The 24,125-nt window shown below is 41.8% G+C and overlaps 3 protein-coding genes and 2 long non-coding RNA genes across 5 annotated transcripts in view; 2 read left to right on the top strand and 3 right to left on the bottom strand.

The window, feature by feature from the left end:
• LOC136440108 (transmembrane channel-like protein 7) overlaps positions 1–24,125 on the top strand; it is a 382,010-nt gene that overhangs the window by 268,621 nt on the left and 89,264 nt on the right. The gene's annotated exons all lie outside the window — the stretch shown is intronic.
• On the bottom strand, positions 581–2,377 carry LOC136439930 (uncharacterized). The gene is made up of 2 exons (XR_010756598.1): positions 1,434–2,377; positions 581–953 (listed from the first exon to the last, which is right to left on the bottom strand). It is a non-coding gene; the product is annotated as an uncharacterized lncRNA (long non-coding RNA).
• On the bottom strand, positions 3,320–14,072 carry LOC136439929 (sodium-dependent lysophosphatidylcholine symporter 1-B-like). The gene is made up of 13 exons (XM_066435599.1): positions 13,866–14,072; positions 13,126–13,247; positions 12,641–12,767; positions 12,192–12,270; positions 10,666–10,829; positions 9,725–9,815; positions 8,785–8,906; positions 8,498–8,581; positions 7,906–7,989; positions 6,756–6,868; positions 5,694–5,831; positions 5,071–5,244; positions 3,320–4,576 (listed from the first exon to the last, which is right to left on the bottom strand). The coding sequence occupies exons 1-13, from the start codon at positions 14,001–14,003 to the stop codon at positions 4,384–4,386; spliced, it is 1,629 nt and encodes a 542-aa protein (XP_066291696.1). The 5' UTR covers positions 14,004–14,072; the 3' UTR covers positions 3,320–4,383.
• LOC136440764 (uncharacterized) lies at positions 16,698–19,410 on the top strand. Its single transcript, XR_010756709.1, has 2 exons — positions 16,698–16,935; positions 17,466–19,410. It is a non-coding gene; the product is annotated as an uncharacterized lncRNA (long non-coding RNA).
• On the bottom strand, positions 19,750–23,100 carry LOC136440763 (testis-specific serine/threonine-protein kinase 3-like). The gene is made up of 3 exons (XM_066436865.1): positions 22,838–23,100; positions 21,290–21,450; positions 19,750–21,094 (listed from the first exon to the last, which is right to left on the bottom strand). Exons 1-3 carry the CDS (start codon positions 23,022–23,024, stop codon positions 19,922–19,924), a joined length of 1,521 nt encoding a protein of 506 aa, XP_066292962.1. The 5' UTR covers positions 23,025–23,100; the 3' UTR covers positions 19,750–19,921.

Raw genomic sequence — 24,125 nt, 5'->3', positions numbered from 1 at the left:
AAAAAGTTTATATTTGTTACGTCCTCACTGACATTTCCTTATTTCTTCTGTCCTCAAGAATGCATTTCTTACACTTAGAATGAGTTTCTTGCACAAAGAGTGAGGTTCTTGAAATAGGAATACCTTTCTGTCCTCGAGAATGAATTTCTTACATCTATAATGAGTTTCTTCCACTGAGAGCGAGGTTCTTGAAATAGGAATACCTTTCTGACCTCAAGAATGAATTTCTTACACCTAGAATGAGTTTCTTGCACTAAGAGTGAGGTTCTTGAAATAGGAATACCTTTCTGTCCTCAATAATAAATTTTTACATCTAGAATGAGTTTCTTCCACTGAGAGCGAGGTTCTTAAAATAAGAATACCTTTCTGACCTCAAGAATGCATTTCTTACACCTAGAATGAGTTTCTTCCACTGAGAGTGAGGTTCTTGTAATAGGAATACCTTTCTGTCCTCAAGAATGAATTTCTTACACCTAGAATGAGTTTCTTGCACTAAGAGTGAGGTTCTTGTTTTAGGAATACCTTCTTGTCCTCAAGAATAAATTCCTTAAACCTAGAAACAGTTTCTTGAACTAAGATGGGGGTCTTGAATCAAGAATACCATTTAATAAATCAATGATAATATAATGTAAACATGTTCCAATCATATTTATTATTATTGATCTAATTGTTTAATACACAGTTTTGGATTTTTCTTTCTAACGCCCATTCTTAACCAAGGATTGCAAAGATTAACCAGTTTGCAATACAATTGTTTCGATAAATGTTTCACATTTGATGCTGTGATAAAAGCACATTTTCTCTGTGCTCATACAAATAACTAACTGTCATTCTAAAATTGTGAGTTCTGCAGTGTTGTAGCTGTCGTTCTTATAATCATTGACTTGTTATTGTTGAAATATTTTCCAAACTTGAGACGGGGGCATCTTCTTTGGTCCAACAGGTTTCCAAGTCTAGAAAAACACACAAAAACAGATGACGATGAGGATGACTGTCATTTTCCTACATCGCCCCCCTCCCCCTTATACATGCATGGGGATGGGGGCTTGTGCATTTGCTTGAAAATGTTATATTTATACTTTTTAGAACCTTGTAGGTATTACTGCACTTAACGTACATGTTCTGCAATTACTGGTTGGCATGCAACCACAAACACAACAAAGGTTTCTAAGCCTAGAAAAACACACAAAGACTTAGTGACTGTCATTTCTTATATCGCCCCCCTCCCCTGTATACATGTAGGGGGAGGGGGGGCTTGTGCATTTGCTTGAAAATGATATACTTTAACTTTTTTAGTACCTTTTAGGTATAACTGCACTAAACGTACATGTTCTGCAATTACTGGTTGGCTGTATCATGTAGCCACAAACACAAAACTTAGAGTATCTACTTGGGAAATAAGTTATTTTCATGCAAGACAGGCTATAACATACCTGGAGCATATCTGTTGATGGCGTTGGCCTGAGGAAGCATTTTGGAACTTTAAACAAGTCATCTACGTTGTGTAGTGAGTCCCACATGATACCAAAAAGTGTCCTCACGAAACTAGCCGCATCTTTCCCTATTATTGTAAGATCTAAAGAGCACATCAAGCAAATGCAGCCGGAGCCCATTAACTCAACGGTTCACTTTCAAACTGTCTTTACAGCAAAGGATGATGGGAGTATTGAATTAGCATAATTTATTTTCTTATTACAAGAAAAACAATAATTATCTTCTTGAACTTTACAATGTTAAGAAAATAAAGGAAACCATGCAAATTCGAACTTTTATTTCACTTTCCATCTTAAGATAACACAGAAAAGCAGGAATCATCTTTCTTTAACTTTGTGGAAAAGGAATTCGAACAGAAAAACACTTGGGAATTACTTGTTTTACAGTTTCTTGATTTTCTCATTTTTCTTAACTGTATTTGGTCAAGAAAATAACTGTATTTGGTCAAGAAATTACTAAGAATTGCAAGAATCATATTTCTCAGACTTCCTAAATTAAGAAAACAAGAAATGTCAAGAATTTTTTCCTAGTGAAATGAAAGTCTAAAGAAAAATTCATGTATGGCAAAAATAAAAATCTTAAGAGTAAATTCTGTAAAATACTCCATTTGACCAAACAAGAAGCAAATATTGTGTGAAGAATAAGGAAGAAAGGTTGACTAGCATTTCTAGAATATTCTTGCTTATAAAAAATCATATTAGAAATCCTATCTTCACCTAAGAAAAACAAGAATAAAACTCTTAATGTAAGATCTAACATTCAAAGGTTTTCCGTAAGGTTTCTTGATTTTCTTGAAATTCTTTATGGAAGAAAATCTTTCTCTCAATAAGAAAAATCAAGAAAACAAGAAAAATAAGAAAAAGCATTTTTGGTAGTGTAGTTTAGGTACAGGTTCAGGTCCGGACCTGTACCTTAACCCGTGTACCTGTACCTGTACCCGTACCTAAAATTTGTTTAGGTACACAGCTCTAAAATTTTCTGGAAGGGTCAGGTTCATAATTTTCAGGTGGTAGATAGCTTCTGAGACAGCAAATGAGTGGTGTAAATTAAGGTTCCCTAGCTGCTTGTTTGGAACTGCAGTTGGCGTTTTTGTTGTTACCTTTGGAGATAAATAACTCCAGCAGGGATTGACGGATTATCGTAATTTTTGGCATGTGGATAGTTTGCGTGATACTTTACATAATTGAATACTTATCATGCAAATAAGGATATAATTTGCATAGTAAATGAGGAAAGTTTATTAATCCGCCAAAAGCTTGTAGTCAAATTTCATTCAAGTGCTATAGTCATGATTTTTAAGTGGTGTATAGGGGAGTAAGTGATATAAGTTTAGACCCCCTAGTGGCATGCTTAGAACTGCAGTGGACTTTTTATGTTTCGCCCATACTATGGGCGATACAATTTGTTTTTGTCAGGTTTCTTCTCCTGTCATTTCAGTTAAATCGATGCAACTCCATCATTTTTGGGCTAAACGATCTGAAATTTGGCATGGAGATAAAGAAGGTAAATACCCCCAGAGGTTTTTTCCATTTTTTTTCATTCCATTCCAGGCCTAAAAAAAACATTTTTATCAAGGTTTTTTGGGGCATTTTCAGGCAAAAATAAAAAGTACTATACTCATGTACATCCCTTGTTTGTGAGAACCCACCTTGCTGTAGGCATATAGGTACTCATCTGAATGGTGGGGGAAATAAGGACTCCAGAGACGTGTTCTCTTCTAAAGTTGCTACAGAGGACGGTACCAGTAGCTCTGATCTTGTCTCTGGAGTTTAAAAGAGACAACCGAGACGACAAGTAGACAAAAAAGATGGTGACGATTGGTGTGTTCAGTCTTTCACTGGTCTCTAGGTAGATTTTGATTTTCAATAATACTTATGATAGTCTTTATAGAATATTCCTGCCCAGATGGGCTAAATGCACAAATGACCACATGTGGTCTATCAGAAGCAAAATGTAAAACCTGAATTGATAAAATGCTACATTCTAACATTGAAAAGTAAAAAACAAACAAAACTGTGGACTATTGTTAAAATAATGTTGATCGCCTAACAGTTTCTTCTCTCTTTTTGAAACACTTGAAAACATAACTACATACTTTGGCATTAAAATATTTACCATCTGTCTTTGTGGAAACTTTTGCTTGAAAGTCACATGAATGTTTCTACAGATGTTAACTTGACTGTAGCAATCGCACACGTCAATCCAAATAATGTTGGCAATGATGCAGGATTTTTCTGAATCCAAGAACGTAATTGTATTGGCAACTTGACCTTGAACAAGGCAGCACTTGCATTAGACGGCATCAATATTCTGATCATCCCCAGAGTATTGTACATATTGTATCGCGAGAAACCATTGGCCAAACTTCCTGGTACGTTTGACCAATCGCAGACGTCACGTATCCGTAAAGGCGCCATGCACAAGTCTGTAACCCTCGCAAGTTTACATTTGGAAGTGATTAATCATTATTGATCCTAAAGAAGGTGACAGTGGTTGTTGAAAATTTGATCCGTGTATAGATAAGTGTTGGAAGAAAGTTTAGCATTGCACTATAGTTACTACCAACACAGATGAGCTTCCATCATAACATAATATTCTGATGACGTCAAATGTCAAAAGTTCTTGTCAGGCATGGCTAGGGGATAAATACATGTATGATTATTGCTAAAACACAAAAACTGAATTGTTGTTATAGCCCCAAAATGGTAAACAATGGGAACGAGTATACTTTGATCTCTCCAACAATTTTTAAAGTTGTAACTTTCGTGTTCTATACGCTGTGAGTTAAGGACCTGCCTTTTCATAAAATAGTATGATATTCTTATAAAGTCATTTATTAAAGTTCAATTACAATGACAATATTCATATGTTTCATATGGCATTGTTCCATCATATCTCTGATTCTCTACAATCCAAAAGTACAGACAAGTCAAGATCCGACGACAAAAGATTGTCATCGTCCTGTAGTTCTTGTAGCCTTAAACTGGTTAAACTCTCCTCAGGCAAAAGAACCTTTCCGTTCATAGTGGACAGGGTTCCGTTTAGCTGGATGTCGTCAGATTGGGAGTTCGTTGAAAGTTTTCTGTGGAAAGAAGAAAGGCAAAAATTAAATAAGGCAGGCAAATCTTAACACAGGCTAGCAACCAACAATAGGTAAAGGTGACCCATAGCCGTTTTGTGGCCGTAGGGGAAGTGGGTTGTTAATCCACTGTGTCTTGGTCAAGGTATTAGAAGGCAGAGCCCATTCCTCTCCTTCCACCGCCGGTCCCCTCCAAGCCACCTACAATCTGTAAAGGTCCTGTGGACTTTTGAGGCCGTAGCGGGTGAATGGCGTGTAAGGGATTCATGGTTCTTACTGCACATGCGCACTGTGACGCTATATTTTTTCTTGTAGTAGACCATGCCTTAGATGTTTTATTCATGTCTCAGTGCCTTCACATAACCTTCGATTCCGTTGTGCATGCGCAGCTGGGACCTAAACCCGCTTATTGCAGGTTCGACTGTAGCATCAAGTAGAAATTGAGTCATTTGATGCAGCTAAAATAAGCTAATGATAACGATATAAAATATTCTAACCGTTTGTTGATGGCCTCAATAATTTCTTTCTGCCGGTCCTCTGTGATGGGATATTTCCATGCAAACACCACACCGATGAAGGCCAGGACTGACGTACACGTGGATGCCAGAATCCGCATGGCGCTTCCTACCGTGTCAGGCTGAGTACAGGATCCTAGTTTGTAGCCTCCGATTCTGCAGCGGAAACACAGGAATTTATGCACTAGATGATAATTACCTTTACACGGTCTAGGCTAACCAATTTCTGCTCTGTTTATTCTAATACTCAAACACACTCAGACCAGTGCCGCTAGCCCTTTCCTGCCAATGATGTAATCGAACACGATACGCTGTCTGCTACTTTACCTGTAACCATGGTGACAGCCGTCTGGTCTAGGTCATTGACCTTATTTGTTTCGAACGGAAAAAAATGGAGAAGAGAAAGAAGCGTAGCGAAAACAAAATGTTTTCCTTCCCCAAAGGTCACACATAATAAAGACTAGTCTGTACATCTCCAAACAGATCCTATGGTGACGGGGCAGTGTCTATGGGACAAACAATATCGTGTGGGGGGTAATGGATACTGTTTGTCCCATGGATACTGTTCCCCGGCCACCGTAGGATCTGCTTGGAGACAGACTCACTCCAATCCGATGGTCGCAGTGATCAGCCCAACGGTGATGCCGAGACTATTCGTAGACAAGAAGATGGCGACGAAGGGAGTGTCCAGTCTTTCACCGGTCTGTAGGTAGCAGTCCTCTATAATGTCACTGATCATCAACCTGTGTGCATGGGCATTTTGTGTTTGTTTAGATAACGTTATTTCATTAGTGTCAATAGGGCCACATGCCCGTAGCCAGGGGGGGTTCGGGGGGTTCGGACGAACCCCCCCACAGGCTTGAAGGTCCACTTTTCAATGTTCAAGATTTTTTTTTCAAGGCGGACTTATTTGTATTTGCATCAACAGCAAGGCCACACACTCAGGTTAGAATCCTAAAAAAAACTGCTCACTTTGACTTTGTCTCTGATTTTTCCTCTGAAATTCTCTCAAAAACACAGGAAATGCCCTTTCAGACGGTTCAATTCTTAGAATTTGAAACGCTCCAGGGTCCACTTTTTAACGTCCAAGGTTGTTTTTTTTCAAGGCGGACTTATTTGTATCTTAGACCAGCGGGGCTGGAATCCTTGAAAAACTGCTAACTTTGTCTCTGATTTTTTTCTTTGAAATCCTCTCAAAAACGTGGGAAATGCCATATCAGAAGGTTCAATTTTTAAAATTTTCCGGGGGGGCATACCCCCGGACCCCCCTAGAAAGCTCGTGCCTGCGGCGCTCGTCTCGCGCCTACGGCGCTCGATGGTCCCTCAAACATTAAAAAGAACCCCCCCATTCAAAATCCTGGCTACGGGCATGGGCCATTATTGAACAAAGCAGTGGGTGTCCTAGCGGGTTTCGCCAGGTTTCTAAAATACATTCTAAAGTCATAGTTATTTCTTGGCAAATGATTACAAGCGTATGTGAATCACTTTCAATTTCTTGTTAAACATATTAACTTCTTTCTGGATCTCACCAGATATAGATCTTGTGTTTAGCTACACACTTAAAAAATGTTTAGCTGAAAAATGACTTTATGAATGCTAATATGAACACAACTGCACTCGAAACTCATTCCAAACCAGCACATTTTCGTCAAAATGCGGCCACTTACCATGGAATAACAGATTGGGCAAGCGCCGTGACACCTGCGCCAACTGTAACAGCATAAACAGCCAAGCTTCCCTTTGGTATGAACTGAAACCCAATGTACATCGGGATTGCAGCCTGCAAAAAAAAATACGAACAATTAATATCTTGAAGCTCAAAAACTGATCATAGGGATGTTCCAGGACACCATGTTGGCAAATGCTTTGAAGAGATTTCCAATAACACACACCAGAGTTCGGAGACCTGATATATGAATAAATTACTTTGAGCCTTCGTTTAAAACTTACTGTTTTATCTTTACTGTCTCATTAATGATACAAATAAGGCTTGAATTAGCATTATCTACCTCAAATCATGGTCTTTTCTGCCAAAATTACATATATCTTAAGTACGAAAGTCATTTCCTTTGGCAGAACATCATGTTTACATTTCATCATAAATTATGCAAATTCCTTGTACATTTACATAATCTATACATAGTGATGTACACCATTAACTAACTTGTATGTAATTCTCACCATTTAGTACAAAGACACTGTTGCATCTCATTTCCATGATTGGTATCTGTAAATGTATCTGTATACATCATGTGTATCAAGGTCCTATTATGGGAAACACTTGAATTAAAGAATTTCCTTATTATATGTGCAAATTAATTACTAGTTTGCATAATTTCCATATCATTGTGTACATCTCTGTCTAAGCTACCTGCATACCAAACATCATGGTTTCTTTGTTCTTTCTTGGTAGATTTTAACAACAACTGCCCCCTGGTATTCCAAAACAAGCTGACAGGGGGCCAAAATCTACACCAATTTTTTTGTTTCATTAAAAGCTTTTACAAAAAAAATACAAGACAATAGCATGTCCAGGTCAGAAGATGGAAAAAATGAAAGTTCTGCTGCAATATCAAGGTTCCCTACTTGGGGGCCAAAAATCGTCTTTGACCTTCATCTTCCCAAGACCAACATACCAAATATCATCAGTCCATCCAGGGATGTTATGTTGACCAAAAATATCTGGAAAAACAGACTCACCGAAAACAATTTTTCGTGAAGGTAATCAGCACATACAAACTAACAGGTCTTACTTTCAGCATTGCGGCCACAACGTGAAGTGCAAGCATAGTGTACTTTAGTAATTTCTGTGCTTACCAGCTCAAAACATACGTAGGAAATCCTCTTCCCAAGTTTGGACACGACCCAACCGATAATGGGCACGGCTATCGCTGACGACACCTTTAGGATAGAACGTAATATCAGTGTCATCACAGCACAAAATTCTCTACAAAATATGACAATATATGCAGCAAGATCAAACTGTAGAGCCAGGAGAAGTCATTAGCTTTCTGCAACTTTTATCCATCTGGGTTAAGTTCAATTTTCCAATGGTGTTAGAAATTACAGTTTAATCCTGGCATAGAATGAAATCTACAAAATACCAACACAGACGGAATCTAGATATAATAGAGACTACTTTTAGATTTAGCAGTGAATACCATAAGAGAACATGTAACGCTTGGAAACGAGAATGTTGAAAAGAATAGAGGTGGAGACACTTTCAAAGCACGGGTGTACATCAATATACTCTTCAAATTGTCACACACACACTGAGACTGAGGTACACACACAGACACACACAGGCACACAAACAAACACAGGCACTCACACACACACACACACATACACGCACACACACACACACACACACACACACACACATACACAATCTCATTTTGTTTCTTACCGTTAGCACTAAGAGGACATTCTCTATCTGGTCTTCCAAGTCCAGACTGTACTGTACGTATAGAGCGAGTGCGCCATGTCCAATCTGAAAATAAAAATGAAAGGACATGCATGTTGACAGGAACATCCTGAAGTATATACCGATATTGTACTGGTGGTCATATTCACATCAAATATCTGTAAAGGATGGGGGTCTCTCAGTTTGGTATCAAAATATTTCAGGAATATACCTTTACGCAAAATCCATTATTGATAGAAATCTGTTTGAATTCCTGATAGAATACTCACAGAAATAGGTACTTGGATAAAGAAATATGCCAGAAGAAAATAGACGTTGGGGCGAAATGTTAGCACATTCTTCGCCGTCCTAAAAATGTTCTGGCCACGTTCTCCGGATGTGGCTGAAATATCTAGAACAACATATCAAAGAAAGCGTTTAAGCACAATCTCTTGCGCTTGGAGGGGGTAGGGGTACCACACCCCCACAATCATTGAAATGTATTCAAACTATTAGATTTCACTTTTTTTGAATGCGGATTTTACGCAATATCTTAGATTAATCCTCTCGAAGTTGGTCAGCATTCTTGTTCAGAATACATGTGGAAACCGAGGTTCAAATTACAATAAGGATGTATATAGAATGAGTCTATCGTCATTGTTTTTCATCGATATTAAACAAATGTTAGGGGTGCGCTTTTTCGCCAAGAAGCGACTTATTAAATTATTAGAAGCAGAATATTTTAGATATCACAAAAAAGTATCCTATAATCTATGCTGGTAATCTCTTTCATTTTGATAGGAATGTTTAACGATAACCATGATAAAAACCTGTTACAATTAAGGACCGGTTCATTCATGACAATAATGATAATCAAATAATTGTTTATTGGTCAGAAATTACCCGTGCAATGGCAGCCAGTGCTGAATTGCTGCAGGGTTTACAATCAAATAATACAGAACAGATACATATTTGCTCCACACTTGATGAAACTGTCGCAAGGGTCTGGGCGGCTGCCATTCGGCGCCAGCAGGTGACCTCAGTACGACTACCCCAACCAAAGTCAGGTACCCATTCACACCTGGTGGAGTGAGGAAAGTCGTGTAAAGTGCCTTTCCCAAGGGCACAAGATCGGTGACATGACAGGATTCGAACCCGGGACCACTTGGTTCTGAGCTGAACGCTCTGCCGTTGCGCCACACGACCCCATTCATATAACCGTCCTTGTACCTTTTCTCTCAGTCGTTCCGAAGACGATCGTTGACAAGCTTAACAGCATCAGACAGCACAGAGTTGCTGCAGAGATCATGTAGCCAGTTCGCTGAGGAGACGTAGCATTTAAAAAATGATGATGTTCTCTACCCAAAACATTGCATGTGTGAAAGCCCGTTCCGTTCACAAAATCCAATGTTCACATTCTGCCATAAATCATGCAAATTTCTTATACATTTACATATTTTATGCACGGAGATGTACACCTTAAAACGTACATGCATCACAAGTATGAAATTCCCATAATGTACCAGTAAGTAATTATGGCACATTTGCATTAATTACGATTTAAAAAAAAGGTTTTTGAGTTATAACCAACAAAGAAAAGTACTGATATATAATATGACATTTATCGTACTGATACTAATACTGAAATTCATCTGATACTTCATAAACAATGTTGATTGGTGGTAAATGATACTTGATATTTTAAGGGAGGCTATTGTTTGTTTCTGTGAGTGTGTACTACTTCTGTACACAATGTCCTGGTTTCTATTTAGTTTTTGTTGTTACCCCTGTATGTCCAGCTTATGAATATTGTTTGAATGTATAATTTCCTTTTGAAAAACCAATAAAGAGAGAAAAAGATCAACAGACTTTTACCCCTCAAGTAAAATATATATATATATATATATAAAACAAAAGTGCACCTGCTTACAAAGACTCCTTGTCTGACGCAGCTTGATAAAGAAGGTGGAATGGGAGGGGGGGTAGTGAAACATCTTTTAGATTAGCCTCCTTTGCAGGCCTCCCGGTCGGCGCCGGGTCTGTTGCTGGTCACCCACGGGTTCCCCCAGTAATACGGGTTCCCCAGCAAAAGACCCTGACTCGAGGAAAGTTTAATTGTTCCAACGTTTTCTGAATGGGGCTGTAACTAGTGTAAGTGTGCATTAACTTACCGTCATCTCTAAAGATGGTCCGTCCACAGAACTGTTGGTACTGCTGCTGTTAGCTCTGTAGGTGACGTTGTCACAGGGATCAAACTCGGAGCGTTTGTACGATGCCAGGATCTGCCCGTGCATTACCATTCCCACAACCACCCCTCCAACATTGAACATGGCCCCTGGGGAAAGGATGTATTAAATAAGAAGGTCTTGATTTCGGGTTTCTCTCTGTCTCTCTCTCCCCCTCTCTCCCTCTCTCTCTCCCTCCCTCTCTCACTCTCACTCTCTCTCTCTCTCTCTCTCTCTCTCTCTCTCTCTCTGTGTGTGTGTGTGACTGTGTGTGTGTGTGTGTGTGTGTGTGTGTGTGTGCGTGCGTGCGTGCGCGGCCGTGCGTGTGTGAGCATGATAACTCGAGAATGTCTGGGTGGATTGTCTTGATATTTGGTGTGTGGGCAGGTCTTGATGAGACCCCGTTGTAGTATTAAAAAATCCGTTCTCATAAGGAACGAGATGTCAAAACCGGACGTTCCACTGCCATATCTTAACAACTCGCTAGGGGGTCCAAAATCTAATCATTTTGAGGTCCCACCAAGACCTAGCAACAAACCAAGTATCAAGGCAATCCCCCAAGGTATTCTCGAGTTATCGTGTTCACAGACACATGCACATACACGAAAACATAACCTTCTTCACGAAGGTAATAAAGACTCAATGAAAGTATGATCCCTAGTCATGTCATGAAATAAATTTTTGTCCAGCGATACAAAAGAACAAACATTTAAAACTCCTTACATTTTCATTACATTAGATTCATTTTGTCACACGACAAGTACAACTACACAATGGAAATACAAAACCATTGATTTCACAAACTTGTACAGAATTGACCTTCTCAAACGTCGTCTTGGTAATCACCAACTGTAGAATTCCCTCCCTGTAAAATTATTAGTACGTCGATGAAGGTTAAAATTTCGGGTAATAATTCACGCTCAAGCAACTGGGTATGATTTTGGAAACGGTCAGACGTTTCAAGTAGCATCCACTCCTTGGGGCATCGTGTGGCGCAATCAGGAGAGTGTTTCACCCAGAACCGAGAGGTCCCGGGTTCGAAACCCCGATATTCACCGATGTTGTGCCCTTGGGAAAGGCACTTAACACGACTTTCCTCACTCCACCCAGGTGTGAATGGGTACCTGACTTCGGTTGGGGAAGGTCGTATTGAGGTCACCTGCTGGCGCCAAAGGGCAGCCGCCCATACCTTTGCGACAGTTCCACAAAGTGCAAGTGTGGAGCAGATATGTATCTTTTCTGTATTATATGATTGTAAACCCTGCAGCAATTCAGCACTGGCTGACATTGCACGGGCAATTTCTGACGAACAAACCTTTCTTATTACTTTTCAGTGAGTGTCACTTAACAGTCAATGTCACTAAAGAAAAGTAGTGAATGCTACTTGAAACGTCTGACCATTTCCAAAATCGTATCCAGTTGCTTGAGTAACTGCTATAACTGTAAATTATAAGTAGCATGATAGTACTCACTGTACATAATGACCGAGTCCCTCTCAGAGCTATCATCGCTTAGAAACATCAGAATCGCGCGGTAGGAAATTCCAAAACCCTGAAAGAAAACAGTCAATGTCAAACACTTTCAAACCCTTGCTAATTTGGCCGTATGAGGTAGAATGATTTGTTTTGATCTGTTCAATTTTGAAATGGATATGTTATGGCAATGCGCACGACATTTTCATTGAGTTTTGAGAAAAAAAGTGCATTTGTTACATACATATATATATCCCGTAGGGGGTGTCGTCCCGGCCGGGCCCCAGAGCCAAAAAGTTGTCCCGGTGGAGACAACACTGACTCCCCAGTGTCGTTTCCGAGTGACTCAGAAAACACAGGACGGTGTAAACCTACTGAATTGTCTGTAGATATACGTGTATCGGTTAAAAAGATCTCGACCTAGTCTTTAAATCAGACTAGTGACTTACCGACCAGGCGAGCACCATGACAGTGTACAGTATGGTGTACCAGGCCAGCCTTCCGTTCGTTCCAACATCCGGGACATACCAGACCAACGCGTTCGTTAGAGTCGTCAACAAAGACGATACTACAATCCTGGAAAATGATGCAGAAACGTTCAGATTAGGGGGCATGCATGATACATCTTGATATGTGCCACACATTTGGTATGTTCACACGCAGAAAAGATATCAAAACCGGAAGTTCCGCTGCAGTAACGTAGGAAGCCGCTAGGAGGCCCATTATCAACTTGACCCTGACCCGCCTACCAAATATCATATAGTTTAAAGGCTCCATCCAAAGGTTCTCAAGTTATGCTGCTCACACACACACAAACACACACACAAACACACGCACACACACACACACACACACACGTGACGTTCCTATCATTTCACACCTCTGAGAAAATACAATTCCAGCAGACCTATGTAAAATTTGATTTGCACGTTACCATGGTTTTGTCTTCCCCCATCGTGTACTCGTCCTGTCAATCAAGGGGCCCATGACGACATTGCACAAGATGTCCACCACCCTGCTGCCGAAAATAATCGACGTTGCAAACAAAGGTGGCATCTGGAATAAATCAAGCAGTACACATATATATAAGCTGAATTAGCCACTTTAATCTAAGTAACGCGATTTCAGTTTACGATGGGCAATTAAGAAAGAAGACGCGTTAGAAATCGGCAACTACATACAATACACATATATCATTTGAATAACAGTCTGTATAAAAACATAAAAGTTTTGCCGAAGGCTAATATAAACGGCAAGCCTTGGTAACTGAACAATATACAATACATCAGTGAATAATTTCTTCCGGTTGGTGAATGACTGAATAGCAAGGTTCTTTTATTCACAACCATGTATTTTACAAGAGCCGACGTTTTGACGACTGTCTGTCATCTTCATCAGGGCAATACTGACTTGTTCAGAGTATTGTTAGCAGTAACACCTAGCTTCAGTGCACTGTGAACTCGTCAGTATTGCCCTGATGAAATACTTGGTTGTGAATAAAAGAACCTTGCTATTCAATATACAATACAGGTGGTTACAAGGCACATATAAAGGCGTTTACAAAGCACATATGTCACAACGTTGAATAGTTTTTTTTTTATGTAGGTAGTACAGATTCTAAATGATGACGAGAAAAACATTGGTAGTATCGCAGATAATACTGAATCAGTTTACCTTCGCCACGTCCACCAGGAAGATGCTAGTGTACGCCCCGAAAATGACCCATAAGATGTCATAACCAACACCTCCGAAACCGTAGCACAACTTCGTCACGACAGACAAGGGTTTCGTTGTCTTGGCTGGATCGGTCATGGTCGGGCTACACTGTTATCTGAGAACACGGAAGGAGCACAAGTTCAGTAATACACGGCACGGCAATACGACGTCTGGTAGATAGTAAGAATATGTGTATTATTTGCAAGTTCTTGTCCGAGGGCTAATTGCAACATGAAACAATGCATAGAAAGGGTATACTGTACAGATAGTGCGAGTAAACAATGTTGACAAGTGGAATCAACAAATGGCTATTCTAAGAACTACTACGGAATAAAATCTACGCTTTTTGGACCATGGGTTTGCTTCTTTTTCGGAAGCAGTGGAAGATGAAGTGACCCACACATGGGATATGGATGCTTTATCCCATATCCCGTTTCATGCCACTTCTAAACACCAGAAAAGAGGGGTTGTTCGTATATTTGTCTGGAAACTGTTCGATTTTGTGACGCATTTGTGCAAACGCAAGTGTCAGATATCATCTGTCAAAATGTAACTTTTGGTGTCTTCTGTCGGAGGCTTCAAAATACATATCACGTGCCGGTAATGAAATGAGGAAGTGGCTCGGTGTAAGGAATTTCTCAGCGTCAGTTCACCGAATGACGTACTGTAAATGCATTTAAGTTCGCGTGGTTTTTATTTCGCGCTAATGCGAAAATGGAGTGTTCGCGGTGGTTTTAAGTTTGCGGCAGCGCTATAGTCACATACTGCTACAGTATTCGACAAATATGTTTGCGGTGCCGGTTTTAAGTTCGCGGTGAAACGGTCGACGCGAAAACCGAGAACATAAAACCACCGCGAACATTTCTGCATTTACAGTACGTAACGTTACGCAACGCCTGACGAACAACACAAAATGTTCGTTATCGGTTACTGGGATCTGGTTTCAAAGGTCATCAGGTCACTACATCAAAAGTAGGTCACTACGGTAGTAATTAAGTAAGGTAACTCTTGATGAATTAGCCGTTTCCACGGGAAATCATCTAAACCCAACTGGAGTTATGATGGCAGTGCTCTCGGTTTCCCCCCATTATTACATAATATATGACATGCCTGTTCTTACTGTATTTATATATAATATATATTATATATATGTACCCATACCCAAAGGGCTGAACTGACCATCCGTCGAATTGCTGACAGTCAAAGACTGACTTACCATAAAGGATCATAAAGGATGTCGAATACTAAGTCATGGACACAGAGAGAACAGCTTACAACAGTGACATACCTGTGTGGACGGGCAAGTTGTCAAGTAGGTAAAACTGATGACTGGCAGATGTCATGCCCCGGACGTTACACGGGCGGACTGATGTCACCACAATCAATATTTGTTTGCGCATGCGCGGGTTGAGATAGCGGAGGGAGTGGAGGGAGTGGAGATAGATCTGCTCGGAGATTACAGGGACATATTTTGGTCGCTGGACAAAAGCGTTGTCAATCAGGCCTGTTTGATGATGTTTGATGGGCGGTGCGTGATAGCCTCCTTTTAACGTGAACAACATCTGACACACTGAGAACTACAAAACGTTGTCACAATTTCCATACTTTTAGTGAAGTAAATAACAGTTGTATTTCCTATATATGTACATGTGTATCTAAATGTTGCGGGTGTTGGCTTGCATTGGAAAAAACACGTTAAACTTTATTCTTTGTGTGTTGTTCCACTTATGTTTTTATTCTGTAAAGATTCGGTTGAATACTTTGGGGGGTGGGGGTGTGATCGTTGACCCTACGTCCATAACGATCTTATTCTCCAAGCAGAGGTTCGGCTCCGGCTGTTTTTGACGTCTTTTTATGCGTTTTCATCGGGCGTTCTATTTTGTCACTCAGTGTCTCTGTTTGGCTGGCTGACAAAAAGAAAACCAGACAGAGTAGAAAACCCGATGAAAATGCCTAAAAAGACGTCAATTTTATACAAACCGAAGCTGAACCGCTACTTGGAGAGTACGTTGTCACCAAGTTGGTCTGTTACTGTCGGGTCATAATACTGAGCACCTCGTAACAAAGAGTTAGTGGACCTTTTTTTTAGAAAAAAAAGTGCATTAAAACTTGCAAGAAAGGTGTCAACCATCAAAGATACTGAGATGTATTTCTGTATACTAAAGACGCATGCGCTGTGTACTTCCTTGTGTAAATCTCCAAGCAGATGTTTGGAAGGCTAAATCGTTAGGAATACTTTTTTTCAAGCAGCCCTAGCCTTGTCTTTGTCAAACTGTATTGGAAAACGGCGTGGAGATCATCTATGCCATCTGTATTTGGCAGCGACTATTCAAAGTTTAAGGATCAGTTGCGCTCTTGTTGCCTGTCTATTGTTTCATCATCATTCCAGGGTATCATCACTCCTTTGGAGGAACCCCTCCCTTGTCAGACTCCAAGTTTTCCTATCATCGGTTCTTGGCCATAGGGCCCAGGTGTTAAGTTAGATTGTCACTCCATCTTAGCTTTAGTCCGCTACCCAAGGGGAGCGGAGCTTGGGTAGCGGACTAAAGCTGACAAGGCTGAACTCCAGGCTAACACGAGGCTGATCAATGTGTCCGGTAGTTCATACTGACATGTCTAATATCTAGGCATACATAACCTCATTACAAAGATAATTACCAATCGACATCTAGTGAACAGAGCTGATGACCGCATACTGCAGTACTGATAAGAGTTGCAAGATGTCACTGTTAGACGGTCAGCATATAATCTTGACCTTGCGGAAAACATGACCAAGAACATGAATCTGGCGCCAAAATTGTCGTCCCTATTCAAGCACTTTGCACGGTACTTGATTTTGCTTTTATAATCCAGGACATTGCTAGATTCTACGTCCTTGGCCGAAAATGCGAGTTGAAAGGTCAAACTACGTCATGTCCGCCCAGAGAAGAGTCTTGAAGAGGAAGGAAGTCGAATTTTACGTTTTGTTTGCTTAGAAAAAAACGCCAGAATTCACGCATCCCGGCCAAAATGGCGGATGAATCGTCAGGTAAGGGTAGAATTTACACATTTTACTCCGTTTTTAGACCAGTCTATGTAACGTTAACTACTTTCCTGGTTCGGCTTTGAGGTGTCAGGAGTTGAGGGCCTCATCGACAACGATGGACGACTGTCATCGCAAAGGCCTTTAAATATCCCTGATACTGTAAATGCATTTAAGTTCGCGTGGTCTTTATTTTGCCGCGGCTAAGGCGAAAATGGAGTGTTTGCGTAGCCTCCTTCGCAGGCTTCCTAGAACGGCGGCGTATATATTTGGGGGAGGGGGGGGGGGGGGGGGGTGACGCGAGTTCTAACATGGCAAGGGAGTTTCGCTGCCAAGGGAGTTATGTAGCCGAGGGACGACCGCCTCTCTATCGATAGAGAGGCGGTCGTCCCTCGGCTAATGTTACATAACTCCCTTGGCAGCGAAACTTTGCGGTGGTTTTAAGTTTGCGGCAGCGCTATAGAAGCCCATTCGCAGTACTTAACAGAAACAGAGTTACAGTACTAAGTCAAGTCAACCTCATACTTTCGTTACAGGTGAGGCGATGAACCACTCCAGCCTGTTGAGTGAGTTTTGCCGATTGTGTGGAGGGAGTGTCAAGGCTCAAGCACAAAAGCCAAAATGCAGTACAGACTACACACCTGAATTCCAGACCTTATTTGACATAGATCTGTCTAGTGACCAACCCAACATCCACCCACCAATGATCTGCCACAAGTGCCGATGCATGTTTGACAGGTACAGGTCACATCAAAACAAGGAGACTTTTGAACCAACCAAATCTCCACATTTCTTTACACAGCATAGCGAGTCATGCCAGCTCTGCTATGGCCACAGTTCAAGTGACCATAGTTACCACATAAGAAGAAAGGTAGGTCGGAAGCGCAAAAGGACAGGACATGCTGGCCCAGGTCGTGGAGGAAAGAAGGTGGTAGAGAAGACAGCTGTGGCCAACATCACTTCAACAGATTGTAGCAGCAGTACCAGTACTCAAACTGACAGGAAAGTTGACACAAGCACACAGACAGACGCTCGTGACTGTGGATATGTCTTGGACCCAAATAATCCAGACGTCTCAGGACTCCCTTTTCCCTTTGTTGTCAAGTTGGTGAAGGCCGCTGCCCTTTCTCAGAGACAGTCCATCCAGAAAGATGTAGGTCAACGGGTCTGAACTGAACTGACACTTATGACTACACTGTGATGCTTTCATTATTGCCTTCGCCGTAGGCAGAGGGGTATATTTTTGGTCGGGATTTGTAGAGTGATGGTGTTGGCGATATAACCCTTGATGTCATGGACGGATGTTGGTGATTTTTGGTAGGTAGGTTTCTGTTGGGGAGACAAAGGTCAATTGCGAAGATGGGTCTTCTGGGGGGTTCCTTGGGTGCTGAAGTGGACCTTTTGTGTTTGTCGGTTTGTTTGTTGGTGGTATAACTCTAGAGAAATTAAATGGATCGTGATGAAATTAAGTAGGCTGTAGGGGGTCAGGAAAACAAAGGTCAAGTTGGAAGATGGGTCTTCTGAGGGCTTCTACGGTACTACATTGGGCATTTTTTAATCTAAATCTTGGAGGAGGATAACTCAAGCAGGGTTTGATGGATCTTAATTGTTTTGGGCAGGTAGAAACGATTAGTGATGACTAACATAGTGAGATGCATTCTATGTAAATCAGGTCCTTCTCTACATGATTAATGAGGAAAAGTTGAAATTCCCTTTCAATGTACTATTTTTTGGATGACGACCTATATACGAGGACACCTATATACGAGGACACCATATGGACTCAGTGACAGCACGCTGGGGTTTAGGGATCAACATGTGGGCAGTGCTTTTCACAATGGTGCTTCAAGACATTTGAACTAAGAACTGTGACATAAGAGGAGGACCGATTTATATATTGATTATGTAAATAAGGACATGATCTGCTTAATTGATAAGAAAATGCTATGATTCCAAAGTTGCAAATGACGGTAATTTGATACTTGCATTCAGAAGTTAAATGAAGGTGAACATCATCATGCATTAAGTATGCAATCCATAACACACCTTTCAAACACATCTTTCATACAAGTTAACACAATTCGGCGAAGGTATTGGATCGCCGAACTCTAGTTTTGGTCTCGTCTCACCAAAAAAACAACACATGACAAGGTAGAAAGCTTGACAAAAACGCCTAAAAACATGTCAAAAACCACCCGACCCACTCCTCTGCCTGGAGAGTAATTTTTAACAGAAATTGTATATACATGTACATGTATGTATATCAGGTTGTGCCAAACGTGTGTGTTGTGGCTAACTATTTAACTTGTGTAGCAATTTGATAAATTTTTGTGGAGCTGAACAACGACATATTTTTGTTTGAATATGTTTTACACATTATTTCTTACATGTGGATTATTGCCTCCAAATTAGCTCCTTTTCTCATTGCACAAGAACAAGTATATTATTGAATAAACTGAACAAGTACAAAGATGTACAATATTTACTGCACATTCTGACATCAACTTTTTCCACCCCGAAATCGGACCGTACAGCTGTTTCCTCCAATCGGACCAGACAGCTAATTCCAACAACCCCTGTTCAGATATACTAAGTAGCAAACGGCGGAGGGTTGCAAATCTTTTCTTGAAACCCACTCGATTGAAAATAATAGATACAGTACAATATGATAATTTTGATAATAAGTTGAATGTTATGGAATGTTTCCGTCTATCAATCCAAGTCCATTATATCATAGGAATCTACCATAAACCTCTTAGCATCGATGCATGATCTTCATCAAATGTTTAAGAAGTAAGAAGACAAAAAGACCCAGGACAGTTGCAGGAACAATTTTCTCTTCATGCCATGCCATGCCATTCTTGAGCACAAGTCTTTATGTCAAAGAAAAACACCGCCTATAAATGAACAATACAACACCAAAAAAATACTAAAACCTCTTAGCATTGCTGCGCAATCTACAAAATTTACTCCAGAAACGGCCTGATAAGAACTATTTTCTCTTCATCCATGCCATCCGCTTTACCTCCTGTAAATCAACCCGTCTGGACCAATCCGCCTCCATCATGGCGCGAATCAGTTCCTTCAGCTCGGCAGAAACCTCTGGATGCCGCGGGAAGTTGGGAGGACCTTTCCCCATCAGGTCCAACAGTTTCGGGTTGGGAAACTTCCCCGTGCAGAGAATGTACAGCGTAGCACCCAGCGCGAACACGTCGGCTTTCGTCGGATCGTACGGATGCCTCCGGACGACTTCAGGAGGTGTGTACCCCACAGTTTGGCAGTAGATGTCTTCTTCTAGTCTCCCCGGATCGAATTTCGTGGCCCAGCCGAACCCGCAGAGCCGCACGTTCCCGCCACCGTCCAAGAGAAAGTGTTCGCATTTCAGGTTCAAGTGCGCGATCTCCTTAGAGTGGAGGTATTGCACTGCGTCCAGGGCCTGTGAAAAGTACCCTCGCAGCTCGGCTTCGGGGAGCGTCTTCTCGCGGTACAGCAGCTCCAACAGGTCGCCTCCTGCGTAGCGCTCCATCGGGAAACACACCCGGCTTCCGAGGACAAGAAGCGGAGTGTGGAACTCCACGATGTTCGGATGCGCCGCCTTCCTAGAGAGTTCCCGACAGATGTAGTACTCTTGTGGGAGGAAGAACTGGCGTCTTGTGCGCGGGGCAAAGTCTCGGCGGAGGATCTTCAGGGCGACGTCGCGCGATGGTAGAAGTTTGACCGCGTGAGCGAGGTACACGTTGCCGCCCCGCTCTGGCGCGATGGCGTCGCCTTTCTTCAGCAGCGCCTTCAAGACGAACCCGTTCTCCCTCAAGGAATCGCGTAACGAAACGTCTTGCGTCTCAAGACAGTCCGTCTCGCCCGTCGCACTGCTAGTAACGCTCCTAGAACTCCTTCTGGTTGAGATGCTCTCGCGGCTTTCTTCCGCAATCAAGCTAAGACGTTTGCGTAGATTATGACTTGGAGGTGTCTTCTTTTTGGAGCTTGAGGAGGAGCCGCCGGGACTGATGAGCAATTCTTCGATCTTGGCACCGGACGGAGACAAGGAGGATCGGCGGCGCGCCTTGGTGATTTTCCCCGTAGAGGTTGTGCGCGGGAACTTGCTCTGCCGGCGCCTGCCGCGAGGCGTGCTGTCCGTCTTTTCCTTTGGGACGCTTCCGGTCGTCGTCTGTAAAACAAGGAAATTAGAGAGAGCAGACTTCACCGCCCTATAGCAGACCATAGAGAAACTGCACTGTGAAAACAAATGCACACAAACACCACCTCCAACTTTTATAGTCCTAGATACTATGAAAACAAAATCGTGAATCAGTTTCAGGTACGAAATCTAACTTCCCATTATGTGTGTATAGAGCAGCACTACCTGTTTCGTGGCGTTCTTTGTCTTTCGATCGCCATTCTGTGCCTTACTGGCACCACCACTAGTATGGGTACCAGCACCACGGGATGAGGAGGGCGTCTTCTCTTTCTCGGCGCTTCGCGACTTGGACTTGGCAGACGTCGGGCGCCCTTCTTTGCTTTTAGCTGAAAAGGAGTCATGAAACCCTTCATTGGGTACAATCGTTTCACAAGGACACACACAGTCATCACGGACATGTCCTTGGTGCTGAACGCCATCCACACAGATAACAGTCACTCGTGCTAAAACATCATTCATAGTTATACACGTGCACGCAGGAAACGCAGGCTCTACCCTTGTGCTGAACACAATCACCCACATGTGTAGAGACTGTTGTTCCTCGAACTATATACCTCTCACAAAGATGAGCGACACATACCTGTCCATTCACACAAAACAAAATATTTTTTACACACACACACACACACACACACACACACACACACACACACACACACACACACAGGATACACCGGCTCCGTCCTTGGTGCTGAACACCATCACCCACAGATGGCTGTTCCTTTTACTATATACCTCTCACAAAGATGTCCTTGGTGCTGAAAGCCATTCACACAGAGATAACAGTCGCTCGTTATAAAACATCATTCATAGTTATACACGTGCACGCAGGAAACGCAGGCTCTGCTCTTGTGCTGAACACAATCACCCACATGTGTAGACTGTTCCTGATACTATATACCATTCACACACACACATGTCCTTGGTTCTGAACGCCATCCACACAGAGATAACAGTCGCTCGTTATAAAACATCAGTCATAGTTATACACACAGGAAACGCAGGTTCCGTCCTTGGTGCTGAACACCATCACCCACAGATAAAGACGAATGTTCCTCGAACTATATATATACCATTCACTCATATAAGCGACACAGACCTGTCCTTGGTGTTGAACGCCATTCACACAAAACAAAATATTTTTCACACTCACACACAGGATACACCGCCTCCGTCCTTGGTGTTGAACACCATCACCCACAGATGGCTGTTCCTTTTACTATATACCTCTCACAAAAATGTCCTTGGTGCTGAAAGACATTCACACGGAGATAACAGTCGCTCGTTATAAAACATAGTTCATAGTTAAACACACAGGAAACGCAGGTTCCGTCCTTGGTGCTGAACACCATCACCCACAGATAAAGACGAATGTTCCTCGAACTATATATATACCATTCACACATATAAGCGACACAGACCTGTCTTTGTTGCTGAACGCCATCGACGTAGGTAACTGTCGCCCGTACTAAGGCATCATTCATAGTCATACACACAGGAAACGCAGGCTGTGTCCTTGTGCTGAACACCGTCATAAACAGATGAAGATGACTGTTCCTTTCACCATATACCTTTCCCCCACATGTCCTTGGTGCTGACCGCAGAGATAGCTGCCGCTCGTACTAAAACATAATTCAGTCACACACGCAAGAAACACACAGGCTCTGTTCCTGGTACTGAACACCATGACCTAGAAAGAAAACTATAGCTTACCTTTCTGCGGTGATCTTGACGATCTACTCTCCACTGATTTCGATCTCGTACTCGCCTTTGACGGGGTCTTTTTCAGCGATCCCCTCCTTCCCGTGGCCTGTCTAGGGGAGGACGGGCGGGACTTAACTCCCCCCGCCCGCGTGGTAACGTTAGAGCTGGAACGGCGTGACCGGCTAGGCGATCCCATAACCACTGATGTATGTACGGTGTAAGCCCGACCTGTTGTTTACTTACGGTCGGAGGATCCTTAGGAGAGGCGGGCGTTTTTCGAATGAATTGGAGAATAAACAATTCTAAAGCTCTGTTCGAAACAAAATGGCAAATTCTAAATAGTGCAATCGTAAATAATCTCGGCACAGGACCTGGTATTAGGCAATGATAATGTTTCTTTATTTGTAAGATAAGAAAATACAAGCAAATGTACACAACACTGCGCGAAAGGGGTCCATTTCCGGACAAATCCGAAATTGACACATCACTGGGCATGTCACATATTCGGACCGTTTCCAAGTACTCAAATCGATACCTAACATATTCGGAAATATTTTGATTCAATATATTTTTCCAAGGAAATACGGAAAAATACAACATTTTGTTTTTCCGGATACTGTTTAGGGTCGTATCCTAACTCCAGATATGTGTTTCTGTATGTATACGGAGATATTCATTGTTACGATACTCCGGCAATCCATGTTGTATTCTGACTCTGTCGTGAAAGGTCAGATATCCGTGAATATATTGACTCCGAAAATGTTGTTATCCATTCAAATAGTATTTCCGGACAAATCCAAAGTTTGACACATCACTGGGCATGTCAAATATACAAACCATTTGCAAGTACTTTTTCGACCACTAACATATTCGGACATATTTTTGTCAAGAAATGTTTCCTAGCAAATCCGGATAAATATGACTTTTCCGAAATCTTTGGATACATGTATACGGAGACATCTGTTGTTAAGCGCGAAAGGGGTCTATTTCCGGACAAATCATGATTTTGACACATTATTGGACATGCCACGTAGTAGGCTGAGCGTTTCCGGACATTTTGTCGATACATAACATTTACGGAAATATTTTCAATCAGGAATCGTTTGATTGCGTATGCAGAAAAATACGACATATGATATTTGCGGATACTGTACATGGGCGTTTTGTAACTCCGGATACGTGTTCTTTACACATACGGAGATATCTGTTAAGATACTTCAGCAATCAATGCTGTGTCATGACTATGTCAAAACACGCTACATATCCGAGAATATATTGACTCCGAAAAAGTTGCTAT

This window comes from Branchiostoma lanceolatum, chromosome 8, assembly GCF_035083965.1.
Source record: "Branchiostoma lanceolatum isolate klBraLanc5 chromosome 8, klBraLanc5.hap2, whole genome shotgun sequence".
Classification (NCBI taxonomy): domain Eukaryota; kingdom Metazoa; phylum Chordata; class Leptocardii; order Amphioxiformes; family Branchiostomatidae; genus Branchiostoma; species Branchiostoma lanceolatum.
The sequence above is the reverse complement of the archived record's forward strand: the minus strand, read 5'-3'. Positions and strand labels throughout refer to the sequence as shown.